This window comes from Esox lucius, chromosome 9, assembly GCF_011004845.1.
Source record: "Esox lucius isolate fEsoLuc1 chromosome 9, fEsoLuc1.pri, whole genome shotgun sequence".
NCBI lineage: Eukaryota > Metazoa > Chordata > Actinopteri > Esociformes > Esocidae > Esox > Esox lucius.
This window is the reverse complement of record NC_047577.1, coordinates 11192050-11218208: the sequence shown is the minus strand read 5'-3', so window position 1 is coordinate 11218208 and position 26159 is coordinate 11192050. Positions and strand designations below refer to the sequence as shown.

The following is a 26159-nucleotide window of genomic DNA, read 5'->3' as shown; positions in this document are numbered from 1 at the left end:
AGAGCCACAAAGTTTGCCGTTCCCTGCTGTAGGAGGAATTTCTGGAATGTGGAAATGCCTGATGAGTTACATACTCCAGAACGCCCACAATGACTCCAAACACGCACAATGTGTGTAAAGTATCTATGTTCTCCACTCCTTCCTGTTGGAAATTCACTGAAAATCACTGTGGCTACAGTAATGGTTTGCCCACCCCTAAACTGATCTACTTACTTGCAGCCCCTCCTAGATACCATCACCTGACATACTCTGAAGAAAGACACACAGGCACCTCCTGCACATTGTCTCAGCACTGTGGGGGGTGGATGGGTAGGATGTTTTTAAGGGCTGCCTTGTCTCATTGTGCTCTAGCGACTCCTTGTGGTAGGTCAGACACCTGCAGGGTCAAAATTGTTGGTGTTGGATGGAGAATGCGCTCTACTCCAGTGGGTATGAAACGGGAATATTTCTTGTTTGAGGGAGCAGTGTGATAAGAACCCGAACGGCTTGGAATTACTCTTTTGATTGTTGAGTCTCCTAAATATGCTGAGGAGTTGATGAAATGAGGTGCAGTCATAATTGCAAATCACAAACATTGCAACAAATTCCTGCAAACACTTGTCGATTGTTTGTTAACTAATTCAATACCATTCAAATTCAGATATGGGTGGTTAAATACAGTGCATTCGGAAAGTATTCAGACACAATTTTATTCAGACACGTTTTTCCACATTTTGTTACGTCAAACCCTTATTTAAAAAGAAATCCTGATCAACATAACACAACATGGAAGCCTTTGACACACACAGACCAAGCATGAACAGGTTTTTAGAAACGTTTGCATATTTATTAAGAGAAAACACTTAAATGTCACATTGACTTAAGTATTCAGAAACCTTTACTCAGTACTTTGTTGAAGAACCTTTTGCAGCAGTAACAGCCACAAGTCTTCATATGTGTGATGACACGTGAATTTGGGGAGTTTCTCCCAATTTTCTCTGCAGATCCTTTTACGCTCTGTCAGGTTGGATGGGGAGGGTCACTGCGTAGCTATTTTCAGGTCTCTCCAGAGATGTTCGATTCGGTTCAAGCCTAGCCTTTTGGCCACTCAAGAATGTTCAAAGACTCCTGTGTTGTCTTGGCTGTCTGCTTAAGGTCAATGTCTTGTTGGAAGATGAACCATTGCAGTCTGATGTACTGAGTACTGTGGAGGAGGTTTTCATCAAGGATCTGTCTGTACTTTGCTCCATTCATCTTTCCCTTGAGTCTCCCAGCACACATCTAGAAAAATCAGTACCTGGTTTCCTCCTGATATGATCCTTGGCAGTTCAATTTTGGTTTCACCAGAACAGAGAATCTTGTCTTTAGTCCTTTTTGGTGGCATTTGGCAAACTCCAAGCGGGCTGTCACGTGCCTTTTACTGTGGATTGGCGTCCGTCTGCCCAGGTGATCATAAAGGCCTGATTGGTGGAATGCTGCGCAGATTGTTGTTCTTTTAGCAGATCTGTCCGAGTGACCCTCAGGTTTTGGTCACCTAACTGACCAAGGCCCTTTCCCCCAACTGCTCAGTTTGGCCAGGCAGACAGCTGTGGGTAGACTCAGTGGTTCCAAACTTCTGAACTGTGGGATCTTATATAGACAGGCTTGTGCCTTTCCACATCATGTACAATCAACTGAATTTACCTCAAGAAGTAGACACACCTTAGGGATGATCAACGGAAACAGGGTGCAGCAGAGCTCAATTTTGAGTGTCATAGCAAATGATCTGAATATTTATGTATAATGTGATGTCAGTTTTTTATAATTATTTTTAATAAATTTGCTACAATTTCGAAAATCCTGTTTTTATCTTTACTTGCTGGTAATTGTTTTTTTGTGTAGATTAATGAAAAATGCAATTTAATCCATGTTAGAATAAGACTTTGATGTGACAAAATGTGGAAAAGTGAAGGGGTCAGTATGTTGTGAATGCACTGTATGTAACCTATTCAGGGAAAATGCTGACATCACAATCTACACTTTATAACATCAACCCATGTTATTAAAGTATGTTATGTTGAAGTATGTAATTCTGACTGACTACACTATTTTCTGACACAAAAAAAAAACACAGGTGAGCAGACACCTCCTGTTATGGTGTCCTTATATTGTCAATGTATAGCTTTCATATGGTTATTGTTAAACTGAAATATGGACATGAAACTAGGTTTAGGGTTATTACTGATTAGGGTTATTGCTAGGTTTATTGTCGAACAGGCACAAAAGATACGCCTTATCGGAGTTCGAACATCCTGTTTTCAATGGGAAACGGAAGCAAGGAAGAAGATAACTCTGAAAAACTATTGTTCCCATTTTTTTATGGACTACACGGAGGGTGGGGTTGAACCAACATCAGAACATGAATCTAGGTTCATGGTTGGGGTTAGTGCTAGGATGACTTTCTGTTGATGTAGGGTGACCAGACATCCCGGGTTGCCAGGGACTGTCCCAGTTTCGAGCCGAGTGTCCCGTGTCGCAACAAATCTGTCTGTAAAACACTAAAATGTCCCAGTTTCCGACCTTCACTACCACATTGTCCCGGTTTTCTGCGTAGAACCGCGGAGCAAAGCCACAATCCCGCCCAGCTCCACCAACCACAAGCGCGCACAACCACCAACATGCGTGCATAAGCGCATACGTGTGCGCGTGCAATAACGTGCGGTTATACAAGGGTCCTGGTTTGGGGGTTTGAAAATGTGGTCACCCTAGGTTAATGGAAAGTGTTGCCTAACAGAAACTGCACGATTATTGATTACATTCCTTGTTGATAACGAGGCCTCATTTCCAACACATTACACTTTACTGAGTCATTCACTGAATCCTTCAACACAGTTCACACCCGTCACACCACACCACATTATTCTATCCATCCCTTTCACAGCTCTTGTTTACTTTTATTTTTTACCTTTAACCTCTATTCTTGTCCCCAGTGACCTTATCTCTGAGTTTAAACTAATCCAACATTTATTTAGTTTTTTTCTTTAACAGGTTTAGACCCGATGACAGCCAGGGGGGAAAAAAAGATGAAAACATCGTAACTGTGATCATTATCTAATAACACTATATGTTGTAGACCAAGGAGTATTTGGTTTCTTCCTGAACAGTAGCATCTTTTTGTGTCCTTGTCTGGTTGACGTAGCCAGCCAGCCGTCCTGGAAGCTGATACCCCTCAGGCCGGGACAAACCTGAGGGGGGTGTATTCTGGCACTGCAAGGAGAGCAGTGACCAGTGTCCATATCCACAACAGCAGTCCCACAGATTGACAAGCCTTTCCGTGGTCGGGACAGCTTTAATGTGGTGTGTTCGGGTACTAGAACTGCTGTTAATATCAACAATGTGTGTATGGTTGTGCGTGGGTTTATCTATGCAAGCCCTGCTGCAGGTCGCTGTGCATGAGAACGACTGCTAAATACTGTTGAGTCACTCAACAAGTATTGTTATCCTTTGTGAAGTGGAGCAAAAGTGAACGCAAATTCTTCCTTTGCCTCACTAAACATCTTCTTCGCTGTGCGTGGGGACAACATTCACAAGGGTCCTATTTTTGGCATATTTGCAACCGTGTGTAGGTCAAATACCATCTGTCTTCTTTCAGCTTAAAGCTATTTGGTTTCACCCATAGTGACACATGACAAGGGATTCTACATGCATGTGACTTCATATTTAAACCCCAGGAACAGGTGGAAAGCATCAATACAGTTCCTGAAGAACTATCATTTCATAACAGAACACCACTTACTTTTGGATTTTAAATATTCTTCGGGGGGGGGGGTACTTAAAAAAGTAAAATGTTTTTTTGTTTGAGAAACGTGGAAATTAAAGTATGCAGCTCCACCTTATGTTTGAGCAAAATAAGACTGAAAATAAGACGCAAAAGTGAACGCAAAATACTTTCAGTACCCACTGAGTTGACTCCATATGTAGTGTGTGAATGTGGGGCATCTTTGCTCAAGGCCATCCCAACAATTCTACATTCCCAGCCAGGTTCTCCCAACCAGTTACTGATGTTTAGGACACTTTCTAGGCAGCACGGTCTCCGTCCTTCCTCCCAACAAAACCACATGAATGTTCAGCCTCTTCCTCGTTGACTGTGAACAGACTTGCCCTGGAGATGTATGTACGTGTGTGTGTCTGCGCGTGTTTATCTCCAGCACTTTAGGCAAGGGGATTCCTAGAAGTTAGGAAGCGTTCCTCGGAGCATGACTCCAGTCAGTGAGAGGAACTCTTCCAAGGTAAACACTGTTTGGCCCTGTCAAAACACGCGCACCAATCGGCTCACGTCAGCACGCACCCCTGGAGACGACGAAGCCCTTTCCGCACTCCACCTTGGCCAACTGCCAATACTACCCTAAAATAAACCTCCGATCTGACTGATGTGTTCCAGGTGGTTCCAGCCAATCAGATGGAGCCATTCATTATCGACCTTAAATGGACCTTTTTGCAATGTCGTCGAAGCCTTGAGTTGGTCTCAAACGGCCCCCTATTCCCTGTGTAGTGTGTTACTTTAGACCAGAGCCCTTGCTTTAATATCCCACTGTATGGTCGTCACGTAGGGTGCATGAAGGCTGTCCAGCTCAGGGTTGACCGGCATCCAGTGAATGAGGTACGGTGAAGCTACTGTGTAGCTCCTGATGCTATATACTAACATCAGCCAGACACAATGTCATTTATGCTACAACTGCATAACAAGCCCTGAGAAGGGTCAGAGTACACTTTGGCAGCAAATTCTGATTACTTCTGTCGGATGAAACGATTCTTGTTGTTGCTTTCTCTTTGTGGTTTTAGGCCGGGTTTCTGTACAGGCTCTTTGTGTCAACCGCTGATGCAAAAAGGGCTTCATAAAATGAATTTGACTGATTGATAAAAGACAATAAAAACTTCAATATATCGGCTCTACTAATAACATAGGGACACTGAAGCTGACGGGCTGCTAATAAGGTTTGAATGAGATCTCCCCCCTGTGGACGCGGACCGCCATTACACCCGGATGCACAAAGTGCTAAGTCATAATGTTTCTCTTGAAGAAATGAAATATAAATAGCCTATATCTCAGTGGGGGCTTACTTAAAGTCATTTATTCTAGTCTTGAAGATCCAGTGATAATGACAACACAACACAAGTTATCCCCAACATCGAATGGGGCATCAGAGAGCTTGATACCGGTTGATACCTCATAACATTAAGTTCACCACACGGAAAACATACAGTACATCAGATTGTATCCTAAACACACGTACACGCATGCATATCTAGAAGGACACGGCCGTGGATATCCAGCACCGTAGCGCCGTTCGGCAGATGGGATTACAAGGGAGAACTACTGTTCCCCTGGTCGGTCATTTTAAAAACAACACACGTGGAAGAATTGGTGCTGAAAGGTAGATCGGTACGGTCTGCCGTCTTGCTTTGCTACACTATGATAGAAGCATCTGAAATGTCTGTACATTACTTAATATATTAATAATACTTTGGGGGAAACTTGAACTTCCATCCGAATTTAGTTCTCACTTTTTCTGCCCGGACTCCAATGGGAGACTAGGCTATATCTTCATCCAACACTGCCAAATTCTTATGTACTTGAGCATTCAAAGAGACCTCAGTCCCGACAAATGCCTCATATACATGGACACAATTGGACATTTCCAATCTGGGCCTACGTGAGACTAAGTGAATATTCAACTTACAAGTGGAAGTCAGGATTCGCCCCTCAGTGAGGTTCCACACAACCAACAGCAACTAAAGTGCCTTAGAGCATCATCTCTAATGCAGTTACTGGGTAGTTACCGGGTCAGTAATAGTGTGACACAAGCAGCGTGCCAGTCTCAACTCCCACCACAGAAAGACGCGGTGTCCGGGGCGAACGGAGTTTACCCGGTCAAAACCGCTGAGAAACTCACACCTACCCAGCCTCAGTTCACCGCCCAAAAGGGACTGGGGCCCCTACGACTGTGCCAGACATGAAAAAGAACACGTTCAGTGGTATATCCACTCAGCGGCGTATCGCGTAAATGAGGCTGTTTATATGTGGCCCATCAGTATGAGGCCGGGGCCTCCCAACATTACCAACACCTTACATAGTCTTATGAGCGCGGCGTTGTAACATACTCATATGAATTGAAAATGAACAGATGAATGGTTCGTGGAAGTAGCTGCGGAACTTGGGAGTAGCTGTAGTGGTTTAGGGCTCTTCATCAGTGCCACTGGGAGAGCGCTCCTGTGAAAGAGAAGAAGAAAAGAAAAGAAAAAGGGGGAACGAGACGTAAACGTGGATGAGTCAGGTGTGCCCCCCGCGGACGAGCACGTCACGGACAAGCACGTCTCTTACCTCCTCGTGCTCCTCCTCCGTGTCGTCGTCGCTGACTACGGGTTTGGCCCGGGTGCGGCCCGTGCGCCTACGACCCGTCCCCCGGTCACTGCTCTTCTCCCTCCTTCCCAGGCGGATCCTCACCTTCACCGACCGGGCTGGGGACACGGCACGCATGGACACACGTCAACGCACACGCGCGCCAACGCGGACATGCTTATTGTGTGGTCATGCTAATTACGGAACAGTCACGGGCTGTCTCTTTTCTCTCATTGGTTTCTGTCTTTTTTTTTTTTTTTGCCATTTCTCCCTTACTTCCCTTCTTCAGTGACGACTCACACTCTGACTCCGAGCCTTCGTCCAGATCCTCATCCTCTTCCTCACTGTCCTCTCCTTCGCTGTCGTCCTCTTTCTCAATCTTCTGCCTCAGACTGGTGAACACTGACTGCAGTACAATGGAGTCTTCGTAGATCTAAAGAGAGACAGCCAATACATTTCCCTTTAATACTTCCTCATAGATCTGAAGACAATTGGTCATTAATAATGCGTGTGTGAGAAGATGGCCTACCAGTGATCCCTCCAGGTTGAAGGTCTGTGCATTCTGAAACAGTAACATCACGTCTCTCTCCAGGTCACCCAGACTACGGTACCGGTGACTACGAATCCTCTCCTACAGGACAGAGGAGAGAGAGGGATGACAGAGGAGAGAGAGGGATGAAAGAGAGTGAGGGCCTGACGTGACAAATGAACCCGAGCTACAGACAGGGGGCAGTGTTGCCTTGATGAGAGTGCGTGCCGAGCATAGACTGTATATAAAATGGACGACGCCCTTTCGCTCTTTTCCATTGGTGAAAAATGAAGCCACCAGTGTCCCGATACGGCGCTGACATCTTGGACTTGCGTCTGCGCAGATAGCGATCTTGGGACCAGTTCTGCGCAGTAGTTATGCGCAGTAGCGAGCAGGAAGTAAAGCCGTAAAGCCGCGAAATCAACGGCCCCTCCCCTGTGCCCCGCCCTCACTCTCCCTCGCAGAATGCGCATACCGTAATCAATCGCAAGTCCAAGTACAGTACAACCTTTGCTTGTTAAACCTAGACGATATGTTATAGCCTAACTTACATCATGTTTAACCTTAATTTAGAATAGGCCTAATACAAAAAGAATTGGTAACTTCTAGCCAACAATCCCCTGCTAGCTATTAACATGGCTATTAACGAGGCTTGTTGTCTTTTAGCTAACGTTAGCTAGCCCATTACATTTATTTACTAATTAAATAGCTTATAAATTTAACTTACCGAAAAAAATTCAAAGATCGATTGGAAATGCCAGATCGGTTAGCACAATGTACTGCAGAACAACCCATTATGTCCGTGTGAAATTATATCAATTATAGAAATTTAGAGATTAAATGTAAAGCTCCAATCTCCTCAGTCCTCCGAAGGAGGATGGCGCTTCAGTGGCTCCTTGGCTCAGATAGCTGTCAATCAAAGCTGTGAATCACGACGTCACACCACCGTTTTTAGAGCATTAAATAACTAACTAAAAACCAACTTATTTTAAAAACAAACTCTTGAATTTACATTAGCGTGATACAAACTACAGTAAATGACAGAAACCAGCTTCGGAAAAAATATAATTGAAGGGTAATTTAATTGTTTAGTTGGTCTCGCGTCCCATTGAATAACATGGGGAGGGCGGGGTTTATGACCTATACTGGGACCACTCACCAGGGGGCGATCGAGACGTTTTGGCTTCACTTTTCAGGGCTTGTGCGGCACGCTTGGTGCCGAGGGTCAGTACCTTGATCTTCCTGAAGTCGACAGGTTTACGGATGAGCTCGTAGTATTCCGGCAGCTCCTTGCGTGACGGAAGCTGGATGAAGACCTCGCTAAGCTGACGACCGTTGCTGCTGTGAAAGGCATTCCCGGAGACACGCAGCAGACCAGCAGTTACACAGTGATTCAGAGAGCAGTAAATAGGTGCTTATTCAAAAAAAAATTAAAACACCTCTCTGAACATTCATTGATCCTTTAGGTCTACCTGTACATGGGTCCCACTGTATTTAATGAAATGTTATTTCAAAGAAATTGTATTTTTTTTTATGTTATCTTGCAACTGAGTGCCTCATGAATTGTTTTTAACTAATTTAAATGGTTAGATAAAAAAGCATATGCAGGTTTATGGGTATATACTAGAGCCAGGCTCACCTGTCTTTGTACTTGATGACAGCGTCCACAATCTTTTTCATCTTCTTGGTGAGGGCGGGGGGGTTCGGGGACAGTTTCTCAGCGGGGGGGCGACCCCTCTTCTTCTGTCTTTTACCGTCCTCGTCCCGACTTCGGGTGCCCCCTGACGAGGGGCCAGGGAGGTCATCACGGTCACGCTTTCGCTTCCGGGTCGTCTTCTTGTGACGCACTTCCTCTTCGATCTCTTCTAATGTTCCTTCCTCTATGGCCTGGAGAGAGGTTATGGGGGGAGAGGGGATGATGGGGGGAGGGAGAGATATAGGAGGGAGACAGCGAGAGAGAGAAGGGAGGGAGAGCAATCACAGTTGGTAAACTGATAGATTATTCTGCTCTAGTAATTGACATTTGCTCTAGTGGTTGATATGTAATCTAGTGGTTGATATGTAATCTAGTGGTTGATATGTAATCTAGTGGTTGATATGTAATCTGGTACAGACTGCAGTTGGCATAATAAAGAACTGGCCAATTCCAATACAAGCAACAAAACAACCAACCCCACTATGGCCTCCCCTTTAACCCCTGACCTTAAGCCACTGCTTCTCAGTGAGCGAATCGCTGTAGTCCACCTCCTTGCGCTGGCGAGACCCCCTCCCAAACATCTTCTCCTCCTCCTCCTCGCAGGTCAGCCTCTCCACCTCTGCGTCGTCTTTCATGATCCAGGTGGGCAACTCGTCCTCCTCCATTAGGCGGGGCTTCCGGCGGGGGTTACGGGCGTCTTCACGCCGCCTGTCCAGGTCCATACGCTGAGGGAGAGAAGGGGGGCAGGCTGTTTGAAGGACACACCCACCTGGGGGGGGCGGGGCCTGAATCCAGAACATACGGTTAAACTTCCTGACAGCGGCTGGTGTTCTGTGAAGGGGGTTGGCTGACTGGACCAACACGTACCATGAATTGGTCAAACTCTTCCTCGCTCCGGGCGATCATCTGGTTGACGGTCTCGTCGTCAGGCACCTCGTCCTCCTCCTGACCCGTCGAACACACATCGATGGACACACAGCAAACAGTTGGACGTGAGTGGGGCGAGACCGATCCCAGATCCAACGATCACAGTACTGATCTGGGACCGGCCGTCAGCCCAAAGGCTACGTGATATCCCAAACAAAGTGGTCAACCTACTTCAACATAAACGGACAGAGCCTGAAAAGCATTCAAGACAGCATTTGGATGCCAAAGAAGTATAGAATGATTCCATCATGTGTTTATTTTCTGTCGACCTAAGAGGAAAGAAATATGCGAGAGAGGGAGAATAACAATGAGAAAGAGGAGAAGATGGAGGGCGAGAAACAATGTGAAACCATGACGAAAAGAGCGATCAAAAACCAATGAGGAAAAGTTGGAGGAGGCGGCGATGTGAGGGCGTGGAAGGGAAGGAAAACCAAAGACAGAGAGAGAGAGGTGTGGCGGAGGAGGGGCGATGGGTGCTTCCGGTCACACCCACCCAAGCCCCCCCAGATTTCCACACCCCCCCCGTGGCCCCGACCTCGTCCTGCTCCTCGTGCTCCAAAATAGCCTGCAGGAAAGCCCGGCGCTCGTGGCTGGACGACTTTTGGTCGAACATGCCGGCCTGGATGACCTTCTGGTCCACGTTGAGTTTGTACTTGGCCGCCGCCAGGATCTTCTCCTCCACGCTGTTGACGGTGCAGAGGCGCAGCACGCGGACCTCGTTCTGCTGGCCGATGCGGTGGGCACGGTCCTGGGCCTGCAGGTCCTGTGGAGGAGAGGAGTGTGGGGGGGGGGGGGGGGTGGGGGGACGGCCAGTTTAGTGGGCTATCCTGCCATGTTAGGCCATGACACTCCGGGTCTACCTGACAAGTGTTCCAATCGGAGTCCAAGACGGACTGTAGGTTAAGGCTGACGCCCCTGGCTTTTGTGTGTGTGTGTGTGTGTGTTTCTCCCCGTACCTGATGAGGGTTCCAGTCAGAGTCGAAGATGATGACTGTGTCAGCTGACTGCAGGTTCAGGCCCAAACCCCCCGCCCTGGTGCTGAGCAGGAAGATGAAGTACTGGGACGCCGGGTCGTTAAACGCCTTCAGCAACATCCCCCTGTCCTCGGCTTTGGTGGTACCTGGAAGGAGGGAGGGATGAAGGGGGGAGGGAGGGGGGAGGGAGGGGGGGAGATACAGTACAGCAACAGAAATGATTTGCTCTTTTGGAACCATACGTTTTTATCATATTATGGACATAAGTTTTGGACATTCTGATACCTAGGCACGCACACGCACACATACACACACACGCACGCACGCACGCAAACGTGCACACACAAAGTACCATCCAGGCGAAGGTGCTTGAAGTTGCGGTAGGCGAAGTAATCCTCCATGATGGTCATGAGTGAAGTCATCTGACAGAAGAGCAGCACTTTGTGGTTGCTGGCTCTCAGCTTGGGCAGGATGCGGTCCAAGACCTCAAACTTCCCCGAGGCTCTGTACAAGTCCAGACTAGGAGGCAGACATGGCACCATACCAGAGGAAAACATTAAAGGCAGGTCTGTGGTCGTTGTCGTGGAAACCCTTCTGTCAACTGAATGACGTACTCACCCGCTCACTATCCCTCCGGAAAATCCTAAATGCTCAGAGAAGGATTCCTGCCAGCAAAGTCACAATCCAGATATATATGTTGTGATTAGTCAATCAATAGGAAGTTAATTCAGATATATATGTTGTGATTAGTCAATCAACAGAAAGTTAATCCAGATATATATATGTTGTGATTAGTCAATCAACAGAAAGTTAATTCAGATATATATTATGTGGTTAGTCAATCAACAGAAAGTTTAATGTTCATCTCATTGAACACACCTCTATCGGTATGTGTGTTTGTGTTTATGTGTGTCCATGTGTGTGTGTCTCTATAGGTGTGTGTGTCTATGTCTGTGTGTATCTCTTTGTGAGCATGTGTATTTATGTATGTGTGTGTGTCTCTACGTCTGTGTATGTGTCTGTATGTATCTCTTTTTGAGCATGTGTATTTATGTGTGTGTGTGTGTGTTCCACCTCTATCTGCTGGAACATGTATGGATGGTTACAGATCTTCCTCAGCTGCATGATGGTGTTCATCAGTGTCTTGGTTCCTCCTTTACCCTGAAAGAGACACACATTAAAGGAGTACATTTCACATCTCACATTTCAACTGTATTCTTTACGCGTGCTTTATTTGATTGTTGGCTTTTAAAAATCGACATGTCTTCATGGGATTCACCTTCTTGTCCTTCTCCGAGCCGTCTGTCAGAAGGACTCCCTTGGCCTGCATGTGTCTGTACAAGACCCTCTGGAGAGCTGACATGTCACACTTTATCACGTACTCCACCTGGAGGGGAGGAGAGATACGTTATCACATACTCCACCTGGAGGGGAGGAGAGATATACGTTATCACATACTCCACCTGGAGGGGAGGAGAGATACGTTATCACATACTCCACCTGGAGGGGAGGAGAGATACGTTATCACATACTCCACCTGGAGGGGAGGAGAGATACGTTATCACATACTCCACCTGGAGGGGAGAGACACTTTATCACATACTCCACCTGGAGGGGAGGAGAGATAAGTTATCACATACTCCACCTGGAGGGGAGAGACACCTTATCACATACTCCACCTGGAGGGGAGAGACACCTTATCACATACTCCACCTGGAGGGGAGGAGAGATACGTTATCACATACTCCACCTGGAGGGGAGGAGAGATACGTTATCACATACTCCACCTGGAGGGGAGAGACACCTTATCACATACTCCACCTGGAGGGGAGGAGAGATAAGTTATCACATACTCCACCTGGAGGGGAGAGACACCTTATCACATACTCCACAAGGAGGGGAGAGACACTTCATATCATACTCCACCTGGAGGGGAGGAGAGATACGTTATCACATACTCCACCTGGAGGGGAGAGACACTTCATATCATACTCCACCAGGAGGGGAGGAGAGATACGTTATCACATACTCCACCTGGAGGGGAGAGACACTTTATCACATACTCCACCTGGAGGGGAGGAGAGATACGTTGTCACATACTCCACCTGGGGGGTAGAGACACTTTATCACATACTCCACCTGGAGGGGAGGAGAGATACGTTGTCACATACTCCACCTGGATGGGAGGAGAGATACGTTATCACATACTCCACCTGGAGGGGAGGAGAGATACGTTATCACATACTCCACCTGGAGGGGAGAGACACTTCATCACATACTCCACCTGGATGGGAGGAGAGATACGTTATCACATACTCCACCTGGAGGGGAGAGACACTTCATCACATACTCCACCTGGATGGGAGGAGAGATACGTTATCACATACGCCACCTGGATGGGAGGAGAGATACGTTATCACATACTCCACCTGGAGGGGAGGGAGAGACTGAGGACACCCAACAAAAGATCAATAATAATCAATCTCAGGGAGAGGAAATGTTCTATGAACACATGACAAAAACCCCGACGGGCACCGATAACAGGAAAGTATGGGGACAAATGATGGCGAACAGCATTGTCTTTAAACTGTATGTGTTTGATGAGGCGGAGATGTTGAGATGGAAAGACAATAAGGTACCTTCTCAGGGAGCTGAGCCTCCACTTCCTTCTTAAGCCTCCGCAACAGGAAGGGGCGGAGCACCTTGTGGAGACGACGGATAATCAGGATGGTCTCTTCCTCATTCAGGTCCACCTGGAGACAACAGAGGACAGAATCATTCACCGTACTTTGACTACACAGGACTGTGTAAAACTGGGAAAGTCACAAAGCCAAGCTTAGCAAACATGTAAGCATTTATATGCATGTTATTAACTACTCTGCAAGTTGACACTTTTTAGTTTCTCCATCTCCGAGATAAAAAAAAAACTGTCACCTTCTCTCCAGTCATGGCAAAGGGGGCGTTGAACCACTGCTCGAAGGTACTGCAGCTCTTAAAGATGGTGGGCAGAAGGAAGTTGAGCAGGGCCCATAACTCCGGGAGCTTGTTCTGGAGGGGTGTCCCGGTCAAGAGCACCCTGCGGGGGGCCAGGTAGTGTGTGTTCAGCACCTGGGTCAGCTTACAGTGGTGGTTCTTCATCCGGTGACCCTCATCCACTATCATGTACTTCCATCGGATCTGAGTGTGTGTGTGGGGGGGGGGGGGTCAGGGAGACAAAGAGTGCTATTCACAACCAGGTCTGAATACTGAGTGAACTCAGGTTTGAATGCTGTTTAAACACAAGTCTGAATACTGTTTTGACCCAGGTATGACAATGGTTTAAACCGGGATGCATCTCCCTCACTGCATATTTGCATCAATTCACTCCATTAAAAAAAAAAAGTGTCCATTGCATATTGATAAAGTCAACTTGTCCAATTGATATATAGACAGTTACCAAAAAGCCAAAAGTGGTGTAAGTCAACAGGAAACACAGGCCTCATTTGAAGTGGACCTGAAAATCCCTCTGGAAAAAACACATGCTAAAATAACCCAAAAGAAACCCTTTCAGATAATGCTGGTAGGTGAAATGAGGATACTGACTCATCAACATTTCAGTCTATTGCAATATTTGGCCCAGAAACAGTGAGTCAATATCTTATCCAAATCGTGCCAGTGTGTGTGGTTGTGTGAGTGGTGTGTGTGCGTGTGTGTGTGTTACCTTGGCTAACACCTGTTTATCCTTGATGATGTACTCGTAGGTAGTGAGAAGCACATTGAACTTGCCACTGCGCAGCTGGGGGACAAAGGCCCTGCGAGCCTGCGGAGAACCCTGTGTGGAGAACAAGCACGGCCTGTATCCAACCACCAGAACAGATGTAACACGCAGCGACGTGAAAGGGGCGTGACATTTCAATGGCTTACTGCAAGTGACTAAATAGGATTTAGGTGCAGCCAAATGTCCGAGGCGCACATGCAGTGGCTCACCTTGTAGGAGACTTTGACCACTGTCGGAGCCCACTTGTCAAACTCATACACCCAGTTAGAGAGAGTTCTGTCAACGACAAAAGACAGAGAAGAGGGGCCAAACTTACCTATGCAAACAACCGGCACATTACCAAACCTACCTTTAACCCCGCCCACCACAACCTCCTTTCTCTATCCCCTAAGACCCGCCCCTCCACCCAGCCCCACCCCCCGGTACCACCCCCCACCCTTTAACTCTATCTGATCATTGTACCCTTCCTGTATGGTACTGTACCCCCATCATATAGGACCATCACATCAAGCGCACTATGAATGCAGTTACAATCAAAGCTTCAGTCTGGGATTTTGGAAGCCGACGGTTGTTTAAAGTCATTTTTAAAAGGTCTCTCTCTACACCCAGAAATGATGACGGGGCCAACGTTTCATTTGGGCTCATCAAATCCCAGAATGTAGCTTTAAAGCTGAATTGTAATTGGAGCCATGGTTCTCTGAGCGTGGCGGAGTGGTACAGCACTCACGAGAGCGGTACTATGATGAGGAAAGGCCCGTTGACCCGTTTGTTCTCCATCAGGTAGGTGATGAGGGCGATGGTCTGGATGGTCTTCCCCAGCCCCATCTCATCAGCCAGGATACCGTTCAGATTGTTGTTGTACAGAGACACCAGCCACTCCAGACCTTTGATCTGAGGGGAGAGAGGAGGGGAGATGGACAGGGAGGGAGGATGGGGGGAGGGAAAGAAGCAGGGAGTGACCGAGTAAGGCAAGCAATAACGATAAGCGGAGGAAAAGAGAGGAGAGACAAGAAAAAGGAAGGAGATGCAGGACGAGGTGGGGGGGTATTAAGACAGGATACGACTAGGGATCCAGAATAGGGAAACAGAAGCAACGTTTTAGTCAGGCAGAACTCATGGTTATGAACGGGCTGGATCTCTGAATGACGTAAGGGGGATTCTGTGGTTCAGGGTGATTCTGTGGTTCAGGGTGTTTCTGTGGTTCAGGGTGATTCTGTGGTTCAGGGTGATTCTGTGGTTCAGGGTGATTCTGTGGTTCAGGGTGATTCTGTGGTTCAGGGTGATTCTGTGGTTCAGGGTGATTCTGTGGTTCTGTGGTTCAGGGTGATTCTGTGGTTCAGGGTGAATCTGTGATTCAGGGTGAATCTGTGATTCAGGGTGAATCTGTGGTTCAGGGTGATTCTGTGGTTCAGGGTGATTCTGTGTTTCAGGGTGATACTGTGTTTGAGGGTGTTTCTGTGGTTCAGGGTGATTCTGTGGTTCAGGGTGATCCAGCAGTCTGAGCCGCTGCCTCCGGTACATATACATTCAGCTGCAGCTGGGTTCAGAATCCGTCCCGTAAAACAACAACCCCTCTGTCTTTCCACACTATCCGCATGAATGACGCATAAATCCCTGAAAAATATTGACTTGAAATCGGGTACTCGGGCGTGGTAAGCCTTCAGTCCGCGCTACTTTACCTGGTACTGTTTGAGCTGTCCGTTGATGAGAATAGAGGACTGTTTCTCCACTCTCTCCGTGACGGCGTGGGCCACGGCATAGTAGGACTGCAGGCCGCGGGCGAACGCCGCCTCTGCACTGTTGTACTCATCATCCACGTCCTGTTTGGCGTGCCTGGGGGAGGGAACACAACAGGCCAATCAGATTCCCTTCATTCCTCAATGAAAATGTGTCAATGAAAACAAGTGGCCCTTTCAACTCTGAGTCTTTAAGAGGTAATTCCAGTCGGATTGTTTAAATGTGTGTGAAGGAGTGCCCACTTCAGGAGAAAGAGAGAGAATCGCTAGGCAGGCGTAGTGTGCTCACTCTATGATGTGTCGTACGTCCACCTCTGAAACGTCTTCGCAGTCTGGGTCTGGTATCTTCTTCTTCTTCTCCTCCAACCCCACCAACCCTGGGAGGACAACTCCTGGAGGCACCGCCGGCGGTGGCTCTTCCTCCTCCTCCTGATAGGGTGGGCGAGACACTGACAATCAGCTGGCCTCTAGTCACTAGCAATTCAACAAGACGCTAAGCGCTAGATGAGAGGAGGTTAAACAAAAAACAGTGGTGGGTGAGTTATGGATTGTCATTATATTATCATTCATTAAAACTGAAGATTAACTTATTTTCAAATTGCCAATAATTTCGATGACAATTAAACTGGTAAAATGCAAAAACACAAGTGAAATAACAAAACTGAGCGGTGAACCATTGTATTTCTGTATAGAAAAGCTAATAATGAAAAAAAACAATTGGTGTTTTAAATTTGGGCAAGTAAGCGGGGGAACGGTAGAAACTCTACTGCGGTCCATAGATACTGATAAGCCACTCACTATAGGCAACCAAACTATGGGCCATTCTTAAGAATGGCAACAGACTGTACCGCTGAATTTATTTGCCATAATTCCGCTACCTAAAAATTGTAAAGCAATTTTTGACAGGCTAAATAAGTTGGCAGTAAGATGATATGATTATTTAGAATTTTAGTCACCCTTTGAATGTTGGATCATAAATAGTTCTTGAAAACACTTTGTATGGCCCTGCTCAACTTGTAGTGTTACATCACCTGTACATTACACATCAATGTAAGACTACTTAAACTAGAGAACTCAGAGAGGGTTCTTCAATGGAAGCTTCTTGAATGTCAGAGATGTACGGAGCGGCGCCCCTCAGGGAAGCTGCCTGAGGCCTTTCATTTTCTCTATTTCACCAACTATACACCTCTAGTCTAACAAGTAGCAAGAACGTCGGTGTAAGAATGATGCCAGTGAGCTCAACTGTAAGCGTCACAGTCAGTATGAGAATGGGTAATAAACAGCAAACTGGTCCAAAATACAGCTTAAACTAACAGAAGCGTACATGGCTCACAATATTCTCAGATAACTGAACCTCAATGGAATGCCTGATTAAGCTACATTTCTTGGATGAATACTGGGTGGACAGTGGTCCCAAGTTTTGTTGACAAACTGAAAAGTAGTGTATGTGTAAAATATCATATTTTTTATTACACGAACACCAACTGAACTACATATTCAGGATCCGTTCTTGACCATCTTGACCACTGTCCAGTAGTACAGGAAGGGGAAACCTAACAAGACCAAGCAAGGGTGGGGAAAGCAGAATGCCTTCATGAACTAACATCAACACATTCGCTAGTCTTTCTTTAGGGTGGAGGAGATAGCTTTTTTGTTTTTGGACTGTTTTTTGAGAACATCTCATGGTAGGACAGGGTCATGAGTTGTGAAGAGGCGTCCAAAGACGGTAAAGCCAAAGAAAAGAAACATGAAACGACACGCCAAAACCAAAACGCCAGCAACAAAGATGAGAACCTGAAACCCAAAACCAAACCCACTTCCTCCTCTTCTGATCCACTGTCCTCACTGTCGGAGCGGGGGGCCACCTCGTACCCAGGGTTCATCTCCAACCATGTGTCCAGCTGTCCGGCTTTAGGAGCATCCACCCCCGTCAGGATGTTACCACTGTCCACGTGGATGACCTTCACTGGCAGGTCACTCATCTGGGACGTCTCATCTAGAGGCTGGTTGTGGGGGGCGGGGGACATGGAGTCAACACTGAGTGACTTGGGGGTTTTAGTCTAGTTGTCTGTGACTTCACACATTTGTCTACAGTCCTCAAGAGTCTACACACACTGATGATGAAAACTGTCATGAGGTTAGACACAAACTGTCCACTGATGCTTACAAAGACAAGGAAGAAAGAACTGACGATATTAAAACCTGCCTGGCTCGTGTCTGACCGAAGGTTACTGGTAGCCCAACCGCCCATATGTGTTCGTGGGAACATTTTTAAAAGTGATGTTCTTTCCTCTTACCTCGCCGTCCGGCCCCAGAACGGGTGTCTGACCCTCAGCGTTCTCCAGTTTCTGTAAGGAAGTCATCCACACGTCAGTGCGTTAACCATGCCCACAAACACATCGCCACGCCGACCCTATGAGCTCCCTACAGCGGCCGACGCCCACCGCAGCGGACCGAGGCCGCTGCACACGTGGCCCCCAGGAGACGCCAGCTGGACTGTAAACGGGTCAGCTGTCAATCTTTTCTCACGTTGCGTCCAGCGCCTGAAATCAGCAGATGTGTGTATTTGACTATTCTCCATTTTAGACCCCCCCACCCCCACCCCCTTACCTTCTTCTTCTTCTTTTTCTTCTTCTCTTTCAGGGCTTGCACCAGCTTGTGTGCCCGGACGAGTTCGGTGAGGTTGGCCACGTACTCGTCCGTCTGCTGGAGCAGGTAGGCCAGCCGCTTGTCCTTCTTCTGGTCGATCAGTTTGCGGTAGCCCTCCTCGTCCTCGGCCTGGAGGGATGTGGGGAGGTTCAGGCACCCGCATGTTAATGTGAGTTGAACAGGTGTGTGCGGTAAATGGGCGTCGTGGCTAAGTGTGAAGAGGAATGAGTGTGTACTGGATTTATAACACTCGTGAGGACCAGAAATTGGAAGACATGGACAATTTAACATTGTAGGGACACAACGTGGTAGTTGAACAAACGTGTGTGTGTGTGTGTGTGTGATAGAGATCTTCTCCTGCCCGTCAGTGTTTGTGATTCTCCTCACCATCAGTCTCCTCATTCTCTCCTTCTCGATGCGCTCATTCTCCTTCTTCTGCTCGCGCTCCGTGTTGGCGTGGTACGTGGCCACGGCTTTGGTGGCCTTCTGGATCTTGGCCGTGATGGAGCGATGGTACTCCTTAAAGTCTTTGGCATGGGCAAGGATAATGCTCAGATACTCCTGGAGAGAGGAGAGGAGAACAGACATCTCAATCGAATAGAAGTTTACAGATCAGGAGAGAACAAAATGCAACAGAATATCACAGAGTACATTATAGTTAGTACAGAGAATAAAAATTAAGAGGTAATTAATGATCCAAAAAATTTACAACTTAACTGCTGGTGAACGTGACGTATTCAGAAGTTAAATAATCACCAATTAAGGAGAACCAGCACACACTGACTAATGACACGGGTCGCCAGAGAGGCTGAATATGGGAAGGACGCACGTATCCCCCGGTAGCACTCGTGCATGTAAGCGTCGTGGGGTACCTGATGCTTCTGACGCCGCTTGCGCTCCTGTTCGATCTTCTGCTGTTTCTCCAGTTTCTCCGTGATGCGGGCCTCCCGGAGGGACTGGCGCTTGCTGCGCTTGTAGGCCTTGGCGTCCAGAGCGGTCTCCAGGGACGTGTCCCGGCGCATGCACACCACCACCTCCTGACGCAGCTGTACAGAGAGACGGCGGTGAAGGCACGCTGAACGGGTCTACGGCCTTGTGTGGACATGGTACTCAGATAAACCCGGATGTGGATTTGTGTTGGGGAGGGTGGGGTCCCCCGCTTGAGGAGGACATTGAAGTACCTGTCTCTGGAAGTTGAGCAGCCGGAGGGCCTTGAGTTCAATAGTGGCTTTGGTCCTGAGGTCTCCAGCCAGAGAGCCCGGGAGGTTCTCCAACTCCGCTATGCGGTGGGTGATGCGAGCTTGAAGTCTGGACATGCCACAGACACGTCGTGGAAGAGAGACGCAGACCGAGCGAGAGGAATAGAGAGAGAAGGTCGGATAGCGGAGAAGGTCAGATAGCGAGACAGATAGAATTGGGAGAAAGCTGGCAGCATCGTGAAACAATCTGCATTTATAAACGCATCTAGAGCAGGACCTTCATCTGAAGAGCGACTCAACCTCAGACTGCTCCTTGGGGGTTAGGGGTCAAGGGTCAGAACTCAGTATGTTACCTGTACTCCCTCTCCTGCAGTATCTCCACCGGGTCGAGGCCGTGTGGTTTCTGGATGGGCGTGATGCGGTTCTGCTTGGCATGGTGGGGCAATATGGGCTGAGGCTGGACCGGCTGCCCGGGGGACTGGGTCTGGGGGGGCATGACCGGGCTGGCCGCAGGGGGTACTGAGGGGGGAGCGGGCGAGGGACGTCCCGTCGGCTGGGGAGGGATCAGTTTCTGGGGGGCGTTGGAGGGGGCGGCAGCGTTCACCATTGGACCTGGGAAGAAAGAAAGAAACGGGCGAAGGTAAATGACTGAGCCAGGTCACAGAGTCACAGCTATGTGAGTGAAAGTAAACCCAACCTCATAGGCCCTAACGGAAATACGTCTGGTCTCGTTTACCTTCAGGCCAGGGCTTGGGAGGGCCGTTGAGGTTCTGCCCCTGCAGTCCTGTTGGACCGGAGGGCCCTGGCGGAGGCATGTTGGGTCCCATCATCCCTGCAAAAACGTTTCAGTGATACTTCAGTATGTAGAAAGGTGAACGTTACATCCGTCAGACACCAATCAGACAAGAGAAATACAGCTACGGTGTAGCAGCCCCTATACTGTCATTTCAATTCAGCTTGATCAGAATAACAACAGAATTCTTCAACCTTGCTAATTCCCACGGCATGCAGGCGCTGACCAACTGGCTGATCAGTATGTGGCTTTCCTCTTTCCTGTGCAATGTTCACATCTCCACTAGCCAGTGTAATCCAGTGAAATCCCAGAGAGTCACATTCCACTGCACACGCCCTCACCGTGAGCTCTGCTGTAGCCCTGGGGCATCGGTCCCCCCGGGCCTCCACCGGGCCCCTGGCCTGCCCCTCCGGGCCCCACAGCTCCAGGACCCCCGGGGGCCAGGCTTGACATGGGCTGCCCCGGTCCTCCCTGACCCTGCATCCCAGGGCTGCATCCAATGGGCCTCTTCCCCTGGACAGCCATCTGGAGATGGTCCGGCAGGGGCTGCCCCCGGGCCAGCATCTACAGTTTAAAAACGGATCACGTCCAGACGTTAACGGACGTTACTTTAACGCGAACGACGTACGCCTATTTGACTCTCCACCCTGCTGTTGTGAAACGTTAAATTAAATGAAAATTCATTTAAGCGGCATTACCGCACTCTCTCTTTTGTCTGGCAAAGACCTTTGGGGACAGCTCCTTCCGTCAGTAAGGTGTAGAATTGTCTGGTTTTGCCACTAAACTCTCTTAAGGTGAGTGAGCCGACTGAAAGTCACTCGGTATAAGTGTCTGTTAAACGACTGAAATGTAATGCGCACAGTCATCCCCTTCTGCCACCTTGAATTTACATCTCCAAGGGAAATACGTCCATTAGTCAAATTAAAAGTATTTTTCAAAAGATTCACCTTGAAACCATTGAAAGGCAGTAGAACGTAAAGACTCCGGGGCCGCGGCCTACAACACACTAAATCATCATTAGACCGGTACGTGCCTTGTAGGCCATGATCTGTGCCCTCAGCTGGTGTAGCTGGTTCTGGTTGAAGGGAGTGGGGCCTCCACCCGATGGGCCAGGTGTGGTTGGGCCTGGGCTCAAACCGTGAGGCCCCGAGCCACTTTGCTGCACCCCGCCGGCTCGGTTCTGCTGGCCTGCCAGGGTTTGGGGATCACCGGTGGAATTGTCCGAAGAGTTCGGGCCAGAACCAGGGCCGCTGCCGGAGGGTTGCAGGGGGGCAGACGGGGGCCCGTTGGACGGGACCGGGCTGGAGTGGTCAGAGCCACCTAATGGGGAGTGGTAGCCTGTAGGAGGGGAGCAGGAAGAGAAAGGTATTATTTGAGGTGAAAAGTTGCAGATAGAAATGTAATGAATAGATCTGAACAAAACCCAATTCGGCCACAGACGACTACCACATATCTAATCTATACGATACCGTTCTTTCAGAACACAACAGGCCCCCGGAGAGACTGTGTGTGTGTGTGTGTCTACCTTGAGAGTGCTGGTCCATGGGGCTGGGTGGGGGACCCATACCAGTGTGACCCCCCTGCCTCATGGACATGCCCTTCATCTGGACAAAGCGTGAATCGTCACTCATGCCCTTTTCATGCATGCCAGTCCTCTCCATGCCGGTCCTCTCCAATCCAGTCCTCTCCATGCCGGTCCTCTCTAATCCAGTCCTCTCTAATCCAGTCCGCTCCATGCTAGTCCGCTCCAGGCTTTCCAGTGGCTGCAGAGATATAGGTACCATATTTATGCCTGGAGGAAACGTGTCCGGACTGTGTCCAGGTACTGATTCTGTCCATAATTTCAGACCAATGAAACCAACTTAAAGACTCATTGTTAACTGGTTTTAATTCAACGGTACAGGTATAAACTGACAAGATTAAGACATAAGACGCATGTTGGTATAAAGGTGAAGTCTACACAATAACAGAGTTTGAACAGAGTTGACAAATGGGTGAATTGTATCCCAAGGTCGTTTTAGTATTGTTTTCACAGGGAAATATTTCAGATCATCTTTATCAGATGATATAGCGAGCATAAAATGTAAATAGTGTAGAATAACTTTAATGTATCTTATTGTCCACACAATGTGAGAATTTGCCACTGTTCTGGTTTTGAAGTGTCCCTCTGGCTGTCTACAGTGGCTTACTTTGTGCAGAGCATGCATGTTCTCCTGGGAGTATCCAGAAGGACCAGGCTGAGGCAGGGGGAGACCCGACGTAGGAGGCCCTGGGGCAGGTCCCATCATGCTGTGAGAGGACCCCCCTGGAGAAGGACCGGGGCTGGGGCCTAGCATCGCCCCAGGAGAGGGCCCTGGGCCTGGGGAAGGGCCTGGTCGAGGGGTGCCACCCATGGAAGGGTCTGGAGTGGACATCCTGGATTGGGTGGGAGAAAAGACCTCCAGCAATTGGATGGATGGATGAATGGAGCATACATCTACATGCAATCAGTAATTTGATTGTCCCGTATCAATCATTAAGTGTGAATGTATGCATATATATTACTCAGGTAATAAGGAGTGAGGTGTGGTATGTCACCAATACTACCGCTAAGAGCTTTTTTTTGGCACAATGCGTCGCGCATGGCTATCAACCAATCAGCATTCAGGATTCAAACCAACTGAGTCATAAATATATATGTAATATTATATAAATTATCGCATGGGCCATCCGAAACTTTCTCTTAATGGGTTGATTGGGCCTAAATTGGTACGGTCATGAACCAACAATTATGAATGCAAGAATTACGAGGTTATAAGTATCACAGAAATATACGAAGAATTCCATCTATTGATTATCCATCTATCGATACTAAGCCGCGGACTGCATGACACCAAGCATCACTATGCATTCTTTCTGTGTAGCTGTTACTCACACCCTGCGTTGCACCAAAAACCCCTCGCGGCACGCAGTCTCCCGTTGCATAGCACCCCGATAACAGTTTCTTTACGTTGGCCTATCGCCTGAACTTGAACTCGAGGTAGGATATGCATGATCATTATGAATTCCAACACCTCGCATACAGAGAATACGGGGAGTCTTCTATAAAAAGGGGAATGGCGGACTGTCTGTGATTCTGTCACTGTCGGACTTACCCGTGATAAATTCAAGGCTCGCCGGTGGCTCGTTGTCCTGAATTTGGTTTTATTAAGAGACGTTACGACAGTACTAATCAATATACTCAACCCAGATCTTCTGTAAACAGCCGAGCGCTCTTGAAGCGTTGATTTGATTCAACGACGTGGCTCGAGCGCCCCCTCCTTACCGCCGCGGTGATCATGACCGACTGCCTCAGACAATGGCGCATGCGTCTCGGTGCAGCGGAGACTTGTATGTACGGTATGCTAGACAACATTAACATCATGTATATTTGACGCGTCTACATATTGAAGTTGTCTATTCCCGCTTCACTGCTGCTATGTTTATGTAGCAGAATCTGAAGAATATTTTAAATTTCATGAAGTTACTAATCTCAACCTGAATGTAAAGATACATGTATCAATTATTACAGTAATATAGGCTACTTGGTAATTATATTACCAGTATTTACTAGTACAATTATTCAGTCTTCACAAGATTTCAAGAGTAGGTTGAGTGCAGGGAGTTAATGATATTAGGAACAAAGCATGGTACTTCTGCAGGAGTTTGTTCCTGCTGCCCAGCAACCTGGCAACCCCCAAACAGATACTGCCAAGAGTTCACCAATCATTAATCAGTCTCACGTTCCGCCAATGAATACAACATAAAGTTACAACTTTAATAACCTTGTATACAGCAGATTTTAAAAAGTAATCCTTCACATATCAATGCCACTTGGTGTTCATTAGCAAATGTAAGACTTTCTATATGTGACAATTCTTGGTTGAAAAAAAAAAAAAGTGAACCTCATGATGTTTTAACACACAAGTACAAAGATAAAACAGAGCAATTATAAAGGGAGATGTCAGTTGCATACAATGGCTTTGTCCAAAATGACACCATATTTAAGTTAGCACACTACCTTTCACCAACGTCCTACTGGCCCTGGTCAAAAGCAGTGCACGTCCTTTCTAGATGACAGTCTGCCAGCTCAAACACCGCAATGTTCTATGAAAACAAAAGCAAGCCCACGGTCTAGTGTTTCCCATTATACCGAATATTACGCATGTTCACCACCACCACCACCACTATACACAGTGGGGGTGCTGTGGAGTCTGGCAAGGGAGATGTGCACATACAACCAGTGACTTGCATTAAATTGTACTATTTTTGTCATTCAGCAGAAACTCTTATGCAGCATAATTTACGAGAGATTTGATGGCTTAAGTGCTTTGCTCAAAGGCACTACATATGGTTTTTAGCTTTTTGGACATTCAATTTGAACCAGTAGCCCGAAACTTTAGCCAATATGATATCTGCCTCGCTATTTCTGCCCATTGACATTCTGTAGGCAAATGCTCATCTTCTCCCTATAGTTAAATACAGCACTTAGAGTGGCTTCAGAAAGTATTCAGACTTATCAGTGGCTTAGTCCAGAAATCTGTTGTGTTATAGACTTAATTTACAATCGATTAAAAAGCATTTGCCATCATTTTTGAATCTGCTGCAAGTGTACTTCAAGTTCTAAAGATGTTCCAAGGATGATCAGAGGACACAGAAAATACTGTGGGCTCAATGTTGAGCGTCATGGCAAAGGATTTACATAATATGCACAAGATATCAATGTATTTTCAATAATTTGACAAAACAACCTTTTTTCGTTTTGTAATTATTGGGTATTGTATTCTAAACAATTATAAATCTTGTCTAACTCGGAAAGGTGCAGAAATAGAAGAGTCTCAATACTTTCGGAAGGGGTCAACATGTAACAACTGTATTTTTACCACTGCCCAGAATTAGTGCAATTTTAATGCCTAATGGCCAACATAGTGATGACTCAATACAGAAGGATTAGCTTACCTATTAAGCCCACATACCTTTTAAGATCACATACCTATTAATCCCACTAATCTCTGGATTGAAACCAAAGATATTTGATGTTTAATGCTCTACTGATATATATATATATATATGCTTATTACATCCATGTGACTATTTTATGCCAAATTAACATTTAAGATTTGGTTGTGCTACACATTTTTGCTAAATCTTTTGCTCTCTCTTTGTGCAAGTACTCATACCTAAAGTTGAAAGGATTAATACTCTTATTCATGTACATATTACCATTTTACTTGAATGTTGAATATACATTTTTACCAACCACGCTTACACCATGTCACAATCAACAATGTAGTGATCTAGCTTAGTGTACTGCTGCAACATGCTAGATCATTCAAACATAACTCACATTTTTCCATTTCATATGGTCCCTACTGTTAAACTTAAATACAGGTGGGCTTAAAGGGTACACTTGCATGAAAATCACCACTACTGAACAAAGTGAAAATTATTTCCACCATGATGAATGTAAACTTTGCATAGTGTTGTGGTTCCCAGTGAATATTAATGGAAAAATACATTGTA

The 26159-nt window shown here is 47.0% G+C and overlaps 1 protein-coding gene across 6 annotated transcripts; it reads right to left on the bottom strand.

The window, feature by feature from the left end:
* Nucleotides 1–5062: 5062 nt before the first annotated feature.
* On the bottom strand, nt 5063–26104 carry LOC105012134 (transcription activator BRG1). 6 transcript variants are annotated; one of them, XM_029122360.2, is made up of 34 exons: nt 24658–26104; nt 22808–23033; nt 22144–22381; nt 21652–21956; nt 20960–21182; nt 20562–20657; nt 20179–20437; nt 19808–19934; nt 19499–19672; nt 19014–19187; nt 18588–18755; nt 18275–18325; nt 17795–17980; nt 16267–16406; nt 15921–16074; nt 14969–15132; nt 14451–14517; nt 14185–14295; nt 13419–13661; nt 13124–13237; nt 11764–11871; nt 11559–11645; nt 11103–11149; nt 10837–11003; nt 10467–10630; nt 10004–10273; nt 9451–9528; nt 9090–9308; nt 8527–8774; nt 8120–8228; nt 6888–6989; nt 6635–6791; nt 6341–6477; nt 5063–6229 (listed from the first exon to the last, which is right to left on the bottom strand). In XM_029122360.2, exons 2-34 carry the CDS (start codon nt 23030–23032, stop codon nt 6194–6196), a joined length of 5148 nt encoding a protein of 1715 aa, XP_028978193.2. In that variant the 5' UTR covers nt 23033; nt 24658–26104; the 3' UTR covers nt 5063–6193. The 6 variants fall into 6 exon arrangements, with proteins under 6 accessions (XP_028978193.2, XP_028978195.2, XP_028978194.2 ...); XM_029122362.2 differs by lacking the exon at nt 24658–26104 and adding an exon at nt 23753–23951 and having other exon boundaries at nt 6659–6791; XM_029122361.2 differs by lacking the exon at nt 24658–26104 and adding an exon at nt 23753–23951 and having other exon boundaries at nt 8120–8225.
* Nucleotides 26105–26159: the final 55 nt, after the last annotated feature.